At 39.6% G+C, this 12,204-nt stretch overlaps 1 protein-coding gene across 14 annotated transcripts in view; it reads left to right on the forward strand.

The window, feature by feature from the left end:
• Positions 1-12,204, forward strand: part of NCKAP5 (NCK associated protein 5) — a 380,074-nt gene that overhangs the window by 139,947 nt on the left and 227,923 nt on the right. For all 14 annotated transcript variants that reach the window (XM_038142476.1, XM_038142470.1, XM_038142472.1 and 11 more), the window contains one exon: positions 4,780-4,853. In XM_038142476.1, the coding sequence (XP_037998404.1) occupies positions 4,780-4,853 (74 nt within the window). The remainder of the gene's footprint in view (positions 1-4,779; positions 4,854-12,204) is intronic.

A 12,204-nucleotide genomic window follows, 5' to 3' on the forward strand; every position in this document is an offset into this window, starting at 1 on the left:
ACGGCTCCAGACTCTTGGAGGAACGTGTCTGTGCGCTTATCCCGTTGTTCACTCCGTTTCTCTCTGCTCCCCAGTGACCAACATTTTCCTCTGTGGAGCACAGGAGCCTGAATCTGTGCTGAATCCTGCCTGCTTCCAAATACAAATAGTAGTGGAATCAAGGGGAAGTGTTGTGGAAGAGTGGGCTGGGGCTGTGTGCACCGAGTTTGTTCCAACTGAACCAGGAGCGCAATGAGATGTGCCAGGGGAAAATGGAGAGCTTTGGGCTGTGCAGGGCTGAATATGATGTTTACCTCCCAGCCCTGCTTCAAAACTGGTCTGCAGGAATGTGAGTGCCAGCCTAGTCTCTGTCCCAGTTTCCCTGTTTTCTGCACAGCTCAGGCATCTCAGCTGTGCCCGAGGCCCTTCGCTGGGAGCTTCTTCAGGACAGGAGAGCGCTGGCAGGGGGACAGTGGCCGTGTCCCCATGTGCCTGGCTGAGGTGTGTGGGTTTGGGGGAGCTGGGGTGTCCGTGCTGCAGGAAGGGCCAGTTGAGATGGTCACAATACAAAGCCACACTCCATTTTCAGAAGGCTTCAAACCTGTCTTTATTATACCATGCATGCTTTTTATACATTCTTACAAAACTCGTAAGTTTGCACTTCACCCATTGGTCATGAAAGACAAAGTGCTGATTGAAATAGACAGTGGCAGGTTTCCCTTATTTATCCTCCTTCCTTTCTTGGTTTCTACATCAATGACCTTGCTAGAAAATTCTTTCAGAGGTAAACAGGGATCCTCTTATCAAACTTCTCTCTGGCTCACAGAAGTCACTAAAACCTCTTCCACAGGCCAGTCCCACCCGTGGCCCAGCTGCCCAGGGCAGCACAGGCAAGCCTTCAGCTCCTGAGTGGCCCTATTGAATTAAGTACGTAATCAAGTGATTTGCTGGTATCCTTAATCCTTTTCACATCTCGCTAAGCTCATTAAACTCTCTTTGATACCAAGCTGTGCAAGTTCTTTAAGAGAGGCAGAGACTGTGCTATTCCTTTGGCTTGAATTTATCACCTCCAGCTTCCAGCGAGGGACTCCTGTGCTGGGAGCCTAAGGCTGCTTGAAGGGTTTGCTCTGTAACAATGGATGGGAAAATGTTCTGTGTGCTGGATAATTTTTGATACCCTGCCCAGCACAACAACAGGGATATGCCAGAACAAATACCCAAGAAACCAACCAAAATACCGAGCAGTGGATCCCGGGCCTCAGTGCAGGCACTTCATTTCCTTTCTCTTCTCTGTTTTTTCCTGACAGCCATCCAGCTAACAAAGAAAAGAAAAATAAAACCCTAAAAAAACTAGCAAAACAATTAAGCATTGCAAAGTGAGATATTTAGTTCTGTCAAAAAAAAACCAAACCAAACAAACGTATTTAGGTGTGTTTTTAGGCTTGTGCTTCAACTCAAATCAGCAATAATCTGGGTAAAGCAATTCTCTAATGCTTTCTAAGTTAGATGAGCTGGTATGTGACATTTGCATGCCATCTCCTCCTGCATGCCAGAATACATGCAGGTGTTAGAAGGATTTTCTACTGCATTTAAACATATACAGAAGGTTTTTTTCTTAAAACAGTGCCATCACTGGAGAACAGGTGGAAGAGTGAATTTCTCATGGCTCCAAGGTAACTAATTCAGAAGAAAAGGGACAGGTTTCACTCATTATTCTGAAAAGTATTTTAATTTTTTGTTTGTTTAAATCTTGAACTTCTCAGTAATCCTGCAAGTTGTGAGGAATGGCTGGAGGTAGGAGGGGGACTCCAAGCAGAGCCAGCAGTGCAGGCTGCTGAGGTCTAGTCCAGGTGTGGACAACAGCATGGATGGCAATTCTACCATCAGCACAATTGCTATGTAACAGTATCAACTGGAAACAAATAATTTGGAGTCTACAGCTTCAGATTAAAAATGCTGTGTCATTTCATAAATAATGACTTGGCCTTACACCCCCTCTTGCTCTGCAGTGTCCATTGTTTTAGGGGGAACAGGAAGAATTGTGACCCCCTTTTGAAACCCTGGGGCCCTGTGCTTTTACAGCCTTTCTCTCCCGTTTGACTGGTCTGTCTCATTAGTATCTAATATGACTACCATCATGTCTGCCTAAATGATTTCAATCCCTACATCAGAATATGAGGCTCCACATAATCTTCCAGACTCCACAGTTTTCTGTGCTACTCAGAGCCTGCATGGCACAAGCATTCACGGGACAGAGCTCCAAGGAAGCTACAAAATACTTGCATTTTCCCTCTAGATGTGATCTACTGGGCACTGTGATGTGCTTTAATGAACTGTATACATCGTCTTGTTGAACGTGAAGTCAGAGAATCATTTAGGTTGGAAAAGACCTTTAAGGTCATTGAGTCCAGCCATAAACCAGTGTGATTACTTTGGGGTTTTTACTCACGTTTTCTGCTGTTGCTGAATGTGCCAAGCTATTCTAAATCACGAAGTTGCTCTAAATCTCAAGTGACTCTTTGCAATTTGCTTCACGCTGACAAAATGATAACACCGGGTCCTGATCCAGGGATGGCAGAATTTGTCTTATTGGGACAGTTGATAAGAGAAGAGAGCAGAAACTTGGGCTTAGGGACAGAGGCCTTGTCCGAAGCAGATGGCTTGCTGCAGACACAGCTGGCACATGAATGTGCCAGGAGAAAGGAGGTGCTGCTAACCACCATCAAATCACGGCTGATTTTTTTACATCACTTGTGCACACTGACAAGATTACATACTCCCAGGCTGCTGGTTTTTAAAGAGAAACAGAATAATATTTCTGATCTGCCACAGGAAAACCTTAACATTAAGGCAGCAGTCATAAAGGATAAACACAGGGCTTTCTTTTCCCCATTGTCCTTATTTCCAGAAAACAGTTTTAAGAAAATTGCTTCAGACTGAGGTTTTTATATTATCATGGTAGAATTTATGCAGAATAAAACTGCTGATCCCATCTTTGCCTGTAGGGCAAAGTGCCCTGATGAATAAATCAGGAATATTGTTTAATATTACATTAAAAAGATGCAAAGGTATTAATACTAATTTATGCCAGATTCGTGGTAGTAAAAAATATAAACTAAAATAGGCAACTTGTTTTAAAGAACTTGGTACTGCAACTAATCATCATTATATATTTGTACAGTATATATTTTGTAAACTCTAATATATGTGTATTGCAGAATGATTTTACTAGAATTAGCTTAGAAGAAGCTTCCCGCTTAATTGCCACAGGAGTTCATGGTGTTTCTCAGGATTTCCATTATTTAAGGAGTTCTAAAAGAAACAGCTATGTAATGTTTCTATTTACAGCAGTTAGAATGAAATTTAAACTTGGGGCAACCACAGAGTTTAATGGAAAGTTTTGCAATACCCAAAGCTGTTCAAGCCATGCAGTTTGAACAGGATATGGCTGAGATGCTTTTGCAGAGGCTCCTTGGAAAATAATTACTGCAGGCAGAAACATAGAATCACTTGCAACAATTCCAGTCCTGAAAAATAAAAATGTACATTTATATATGAATTATGATCATTAAAATCAGCTAACATTTATCTTCACCTTGAGGAGACACAATGATGTACAGTCCCTGTAGTGGCTGTCTCATATTCCTGGTCATGAAGATAAATGGCTCAAAAGAACCAACCACTTTGCAACAAAAATCCATATTTGTACACAAAAGAAATAATACTACTAAAGACACAACTTCTAATACAAACTGGAACCCACAAAGTGGTTCTGTGATGAGTCCAAAGGAAAAAAGAGTGGAGCTATAAAAATGGAGCCTTTGTCTCCAGAAAGATGGATTTTTTACTCCAATACTTGCAATTTCCTGCAGTATGAGGTCTAAGACATATCTTTGCTTTGGTGAGATATTTCAGGACAGTTATATTATTACTGATAGACTTTCAGAATAATAGTAATGTGACTGTGTTGGTACTGCTGTCATCCAAATATATCATATTATATCATGTTATTCTGGGGGCTCATTCTGAAATATTTGATATAAATAACACTGATGTTGCCTTCCTTCTGGAAATGAGGTGGTGTATTTCTATTACTGACAGATTTCTCTGCTGAGAATAAACATCATCTCTTTGCATTGAGTTAAGAATAGGCTTCAGTAGGAAAAAAATCCAAAATTTTTCATTTGGTCAAGATTATTTATCAGAAGTTCTGTCTAGACACAAGTACAGGAGCTTTCATAGAGCTGATATTTCAAGTTATTGCATCTGCAAAAGTTGGACTGGAAAGTAATATAGGGGCTGAGTTATAGCTTCATTTTCAAATAGGGTACATGCTATAGTATTTTTCATACTGTCCATAAAATAAATATTTGAGTCAAATATTCAGTTCACTGTGATTAATATCTAAAGTAAACAAAACGTGCACCAAAACCAATGACTGCACTGCTGGGCAGTTATTTTTCAGTCTGGACCCAGGGAATATTATTCTGGGCTTGGAATATGGATATGAATTTATACGTACACTAATTTATTTGTGCTGCTTGTGTATCCTCAGTGCCTCTTGTCTTCCCCTCAAATAATCCCTGAAGTGTACATTGGGCTACTGCCCTGTTGTGTAATATAAATCCAAATGTGAACTTAATCTAGATTTTTACATCACTGTAATTTCTATGTACATGGGATAACTTTGGGAACAAAATCAAAGTGCACTCCACAAACTGACTCTGACTGGTTTTTACTCAAAATTTTACAAATACTTTGAACATTGAAAAACTAATATTGTAATAATTTTTCATTTAGGAATATATGGACTCCAACAAATACATAGAGCATTTAGTGACTCAGCTGGAAGAACAACGCTGGAATTTATGGAGGCAAGTACTGTGCCACGCATGTTTATTTACGTTGGTATTTTGGAAATGATACTGCAATCCATAGTTTCCATTTCTGAGTTCAAATGAATGATTGGCTGTTCAGTTTCTCCATTTTTTCATTCTTTGCAGACAACCAAATTTTAGCTCATGAAATAAGCAGGGCAGCACGAGTTGGATCATGCCTTTGTTAAGCAGGGCAGTTGCACACATGAACAGGTTTATTCATGTTACGGTTTCTAGGCAGTGGATGCTAACTCCAGTTCAGATTCTTTCAGCTGGACTGAATTTTAGAAATTGTCTTAGAGCCCTGAATATAAGTGTTTTCATTGAATGGCACACAAAATCCAGCCAAAATACCATGATAGCAGCATGACCAATTAGAGTTTGGAAATTAAAATTAACACAGGTTTACAATTTTGCAGTGCTCTTGATAATCTCGATTTTCTACATCTTCTCTGTTCATTCTGCCCAGACTTTACCCTGGTTTAAGCAAAGCAGGGGTTGCCACATGCTGGTAGGTGTTTCTATGCTGCCTACAGCAAATTTGGTAACTGCTCAAATCCTGTCTAACATAACATTTAATACAAAGGAAATGGAATAATAGCAGTGATGAAATTCCTTCAACATTCACAGCACATTTTTTTTAATGCAATATTTAACTTTTTTTTCTGAAGACATATGAACAGTGACAGTCTTTTAAAACACAGTCAAATATAAAAGTATCTTCAGGGAATAATTTAATGTTCATAGACTGAAACCTATTTCACCTTAGTTCTGATCAAGTGAGAAATAATGATCTGTCTGATTTTTCAGGTGAATGCCTCTCATGTACAAAAAAAGAGCAACTTTGCACATGCCAGTTTTAGTTCTGCACCTCACAAACTTCTTGACCTCTACTATTATAAATTAGTATCACAGCATTTATAGCTTACAGCATTATGATATTGACTCTTACTTATAGGCAAACTCCTAAAGTTTGTGCTTAATTCCCCCTTTTCTTAAAAAGTAGCCAAATATAGTTGGCACAAAAAGTTAAAGTTTTCATTTAACATTACAGAGTTCAGGAGACAAACTTTGTAAGAATGAAGATGATAACATTATATGCAGATGACACTACTGTGGTTAAATATAAATGAATAATAAAAAATTAAAATATTTAAAAGTCTTTCAAAAGTAGCAGGGGTAGTGACTTTATTACAAACAGACATACAGATGTGTTCTGAAAATTCAGTGGTTTTGAAAAACCAAACCCCTTAATTTATTTTTAACATTATTTATTTTTATCATTATGTTTATGGTGTGTTGGCATAAAAAGTTAAGACCAGTAACGAGCACTACAGGAAAAACCCTTCTGGTTCAGCCAGGCTTCTTTGAACACTTTATTCCTCTCTTTTAAATCTCCAAGAAGTTTCATGGTGAGGATTATGCTAATAGCTGGCACTACACAGGGGCAGTGCTGGGCTGTCTACAGCCAGACAGATGTCCTAATAAATCAGCAGAGCCCTCTCCTCAGCCTTCATTATGCTCTTGATTTGTGAGTCCATGATCTGAGCCCAGTGGGTCAGTGGGCGCTGAACCTGACATTGACCGATAACCCCCACGGCATCGGCGCGAGCCCATCAATCTGACACACACAAATTCTGCCCGTTTGGCTCCTCCAGCCTCACTCGCAGCCAGCACAGATTTATGGGGCCCAGGCTGAGGCAGAGGAGACTAAACCCGATGCCATGGCGTGCATATCAATTTTACATTTCCTTTACATCTCCACACGTACAATGGGACCCTAAAAGACATGTAGGGGCCAAAATTTCTTTTCAGTTTAGAGGACAACTGTTTATACACGGCATTAGCATCTGCTGTGGAACATTTATTGCTGTAATTGCTGTCCCAGGAGGACCGGCAATGGTTAGGTCACATTTTATGGCTTTCCACCAAAGCAGACCTCTAACCCAGCTTCAGATTCCTTGTTTTTAAAACTTGGCTATAATGAGGGAAGGCACCTCAGTAGTTTGTGAAGATGCAGATTTTATTAACACAGCTTATCTTATACTGGACATTTTACAGTAGTTATTTTCACATTACTGACAGCATGTTTGACTTGTCAGTGGTTCCCCTGTTTCTCAGGTTGGAGCTCAACACATTTACCCAATGTGAGACAAATTTGACCCCCATCAATGTAAATCATCACCATTTACCATTGGAGGTGATGCACAGTAGTGGTTGTGAATCTCCATGTATCAGTTTAAAAAGAATAAAATATTATTTTGGATTTCTCTGCCCTATCCTGTCTAAAAATAGCTTTAAAATAGAATGGGGTCAGGTGAGTGGAATCCCCTTGCAATGCTGTTTTCTACCTAGTCAATTAATGCTTTAGTTCAGCTAATGTATAATTTTTATGGCAGAATCACATGGACAATCAACATGAGAAGCAGAAATTTGCTCCTGCAGTTTTTGCAAATTGACTTGATGGTAGATCATAATTTTTAAGACTCGACACACCGATCAGAGGCAGCAATTACTAATTCTCTTAACAGAAGAAAGAAATCATAATTCAGCATAGGATGCTTGCCTGAATAAGCAAAGGTCAGATCCTGGTCTTGAGACCTTTCCAGGGAATTTTATTGGTAGTGCTGCTGGAACTGGGACCAACACTTCAGTCTGCCTTGGTGAAAGCCTGAGGATATGCTGCAGCTCAGACATGACTAATATGTAATAAGTTAATGAAGGTCAAACAGCACTTCCCCACCTTACCACAGTAATGTAAAACACAGAGGGGAGGGACCAGAACTGCACATGAGGATTGCATTGCATTTCTGTATATTCAAAACAGAGTTTGTTAAATGGATCTGCTCTGCTTTCATCAGCAGCATTAGCATGCTTCTGTGCTCCTGGTTTTAATGCCTGTGTACTAAAGAGGTGCCAAGTATTAAACAGGTTGCCTTTGCTGTAATCATGAACTTCCATTGGGAAGCCTTAATTGCTAACAAGCAAAATAGCTCAGTGAGAATTCTTAATAGTGAGCACAGATTAAAATAACAACTGTGATTAGCTTTAAACTGCTTGACTAGAAAAAGACTAATCTTAGGGGAATAAATTGCATGGCACACAAAGGAAAAACCCTGTGTATGATATTACAGTAAAGAAGGCTGAGAAAAAATCAAGTGCTACCCCAACTAAATAAGGTCATGCTCTGCACAAGCATCTTTTTCTTGCCAGGGCTTAGTAACTTGGACCAAGGAGAATGAAGGTGTAAGCAGCCAGGTCTTGGGGCCAAACCTCCATTTTAACCCATTCTGGAAGTTCTCATAACAAACATTGCCTCTGGTCTATGATGCTGATGTGAGTTATAGACTGTATTTGGAATGAATTATCTTCCAAAATTGTTGTTTGTAGTCTATGATTACAGGTTGGTGTGGTGTGGTGAGGTGTGGTAAGAGCATGAGGCTTCCTTCTACTTTGTTTCTTGATCCACCTGTCTGGTCATACCATCTTGGCAACACACAAAGCCAGGAAAAAGGTGTTTGCTGCTATCAGCCACTAAAGCCTGCCTCTTGTCTCTTCATCAGTCTTTGGTTTTGCTGGGGTGGTGTTTTCTTGGGGCTTTTTTCCCTACATCTCTACAGCACTGCAAGATGCATATGATAAACTTGTAAAACCCATGCAAACATTGATTCCTTTTAGTTTCCTTAGTATTTGAATGAGGTAGAGTAGAACTGAGTTTGGCAATGAGGAGTCATTCAGTCACCAGGTACTAGTTCAGATTGTTCCAACTAACATTGTAACATGCATATCTCTCTAAAGCTGAGGTTTCTGATTTGTGACCTTATGTGTGAAAAAAACCACAAAAAATGTAGATAAAAACCATATAAAGCTACAAAGTTGTATTACGGAGCTCACAGTGCTGCTTCAGATGGGCATTTCTACAGAGAATTGGTGTTTAAATATTTGCATGAGGATACCAATTAAAAATGTATTTCATTTTTGGCCAGATGTGCTTTTCTTTAGCTGAGTATAAATGTGGATGGTTCAGTGAGCAGTGCAGATGTGGTTACAGGCCACAAAAAGCACTGTCATTCTATTATCTGTGAATGAGAAGCCCTTACTTCTTCTGGCTCCCCAGTACCATGCCCATTTCACACCACAGCTATTAAAAATATGCTTCTTCAGGACCAGATTGAGTGAGAGCAATCTGAATAGTGAATATAGAGAAAAGCAAGTTTTTTACTGTTCACCTTTTAGATGGTATTTTTAATAGGGTCATAGAAAAGTAAGAGAGGATAGTTTAAAGATTACAAATGAAACTGATGGACTGTGTAAATCCACTATAAATACTGAATATTTAAGCACAGGGAAAGGCTGAATAGCTTCTAGAATTCTTGTTGAATTTGCAGTAAAAACAGTGCTTATTTGAGGATTTATATCAATGTTCACATCAAGACTGATCACTGTCTTTCAAACAAATATAAATGCTTCACAGAAGTTTATACCTGCTCAGATTTTTTATTAGTTCCACTAATTAGTCATATAAAATAATTGTCCTCATCTGATTAAAGTTGATAGCAATTTTATGTGCAGCTCTTTACCAGATCAATAAATAAATCTCTTTCAGCAATGAGCCATTTTAACTCCAACAGGGCATATTCTTGCGATGTATTTACTAAGCTGACTTAAAATTAAACTCAACTTCATGTGCCCTGGTAATGAGAAATATGATTGGCATTATATATTCATAAAAGTATTAATTTTAAAGAACATGACTCTCAGCCTGTTTCCTCTAATTGGAAAAAACTCCCATTAACACTGCTCATCAGTGCTGCATGAGTCAGGAGTGAAGAGTCAAGCTTCAGTATTGAAGTCATTACATAAAGGACTGAGAACCATCTGAACAGAAAATAATCTTGATACAACCAAATATCTCTGTATCTATGCTAAACTACCCAGTTTTGAGAACTGCATGCAAAAGATGAAAAAGTGGTCCATAAAAAGTAACTTCATATGGCTGTGTTTATAAAATTAAATAAATTAACCAATGCTAAATTATAAAATGTTAATAACATTCTGTAATTAATTAGGGATTGGGGTAGTTTTGCACAGATGTATACTTGTCATAATAGCGAGTCTGCCAGAGCCATGAATTGATTTTGTTTCTCTTAAATTATAAAATAGAAGGCCTTGAGCAAAATATATTCTTTAGATATATTTGGTAGAATAAGGATCACAAACGTTCCCTACCAAGTTGAAAGGAAAAAAAACTCCAGCAGGGAAGTATGTGGAAGGTCTATTTGGCATATGGATGTTTGTTAAAAGCAAAATGCATGAACAGCCCAGACTAAATTAGCTCCTCATTTGTATGCTGGGAAATGAAATGTATAATCCTGGCATGGTTCTGCATTTGTTTAAGATTTTTCCTAAGAACAAACTCTTTTGTGTATGCAGATATACATATTACTGTAGTGGCTATTAAGGGTTAGGGAAAAAACAGCCAGCTTTGAAGCGGTTTTGTGTGACGCTAAGCGCGAGTGGCAGGGTTTTGTCTGTCCCCTGCAGGGCAGCCTGGCCCAGGTAGCAGCACCGGGCGCTGCACAACTGCTGCGTCGCTGCATGGGGGAACAGCCCTGAGCCCGGCCCAGCCCTGCAGGGAGAGCTCAGGGCAGCTGCTCCTGTGGCCCAGCACCCAGAGGGGACACCGAGATCACATCCGCACATGGATCCAAAGAAAGGAATACACAGTCATCGGGTGTTGGTGCTCTGAGATTACCTCGTTCTTCTTTAGAAATCAAACGTTTCCAAAAGGAAACTGACCACAGTCTCATTTTATTATTTGGTGCGGAATTTAGTCTTCCACTAATGTCTGCACACAGCCATGGTCACTCAAATTGAATTATATTTCAGTCTTCAGATAATCCCAATTATGTTATTGGCTTTATTCACACAGCAAAGATTAATTTCAATGAGTAATAGTGGCATTTCCCTGAAGTCTTCTCTAAGACTGAACAACTTTACACAGATCGCTGGCTCCTATTTGGCAGAGGAAAACCTATAGATTTACATCAAGGCAACAACTGAGAATTCAGGCCTTTATAAAACCAGGATGTCAAAATGTATTATAGAAATGAGTACTGCACAGTCACAAGCTGCGAGATAGGTTTTAGATGGCATGGTGGGTTTAAGAGAGAAAAGGAAAACTCATGAATTTGCTAATTTTAAAGGAATGGAACCTTACTGATCTGTTTCACTGATGAAGTCTACAAATAGGGCACTGCTGATGGCAGATGTAGAAAAGGTCAAGGAGAAATTGTATATGCAGTTATGCAAGTCAGGTTAGCACCTTTCCCTGTAAATGACTTTCACTTGTGAAAGAGAAGTTAAGTAATCAAATTTAGCATTTCTATTTCATTCTTTAATGCTCAACCTTTTTTTCCCCCCTAAATTATATTAAAGCAAGAGTTTAAGACCCCAAGTGAGAACAGGGCCTTATTTTTCCACACAAAGTGTGAAATGGTTTTCACCTCCTCAGCCCCAAGGATGCAAGAAGAAATAACATAATTCCCTCTCAACAAAGAAAATTAATGGAGCTTGTACAAGAGATCCATGTGTAGGGCAGAGTTTTGCTGTGCTTGGTCTGAGGGATGAAGTTCCCACATCCCTGCTTGAATCTTTAAATAACTCTATGGCCTATAACACACTTGCTGGCAGCCTTATCCTATGCTGTGCGATGGGAGAGGGTTTTCTTGTGTTCATACCATGATGAGGTGAGGAAGAGGTGACCTTTGTTTGGATGTCTCCTCTCCAACTCCTGTCCTTGGCCCTTGCCTCTCCACAGTATAAAGTAAATTATGTCCCCTCTCAGGGGCTTGACAGTGGCAAGGGGAGCAGAACAGAAGGTGCTGTCCTGTTCCCTTCAGGCAGTTCATTTTAAAGTACATGGATGTCCAGTGCTGATGAAACCATTGGGTTTTTCACATAGAAAAAACTGTGGATGTAAGCCCTGTGTCATGTGGCTGGGCCTGTTACAAGATAAACATTGCTGGAATTGAAAGCAGAACACCTGTGCTGCTGTGACACCACTTATTCTTGCTATTTAATTGAGTGCTGATCCATCACTGTCATCTCCCTGCTTTGTTCCATGACAGCCAGCACCTCTGTCCAGGCTTTGTGTGACACTGGCACTTGAAGATCCAGTTTCCCTGAATTCTGTAGGACTTGGCTGGTTTCCAGTTCCCACGTGGTGCAGAAGATTCAGGGTGCATTCTCCATCAATTCTGCCTGCTGTACAAAGTCCTTTTTATGTTAACAAATTATATTTTTCATTGCTTCATTTGTTAATAAAAGGGCATAATTGTGCTTATTG

Source organism: Motacilla alba, chromosome 7 (genome assembly GCF_015832195.1).
Source record: "Motacilla alba alba isolate MOTALB_02 chromosome 7, Motacilla_alba_V1.0_pri, whole genome shotgun sequence".
Taxonomy (NCBI): Eukaryota; Metazoa; Chordata; class Aves; order Passeriformes; family Motacillidae; genus Motacilla; species Motacilla alba.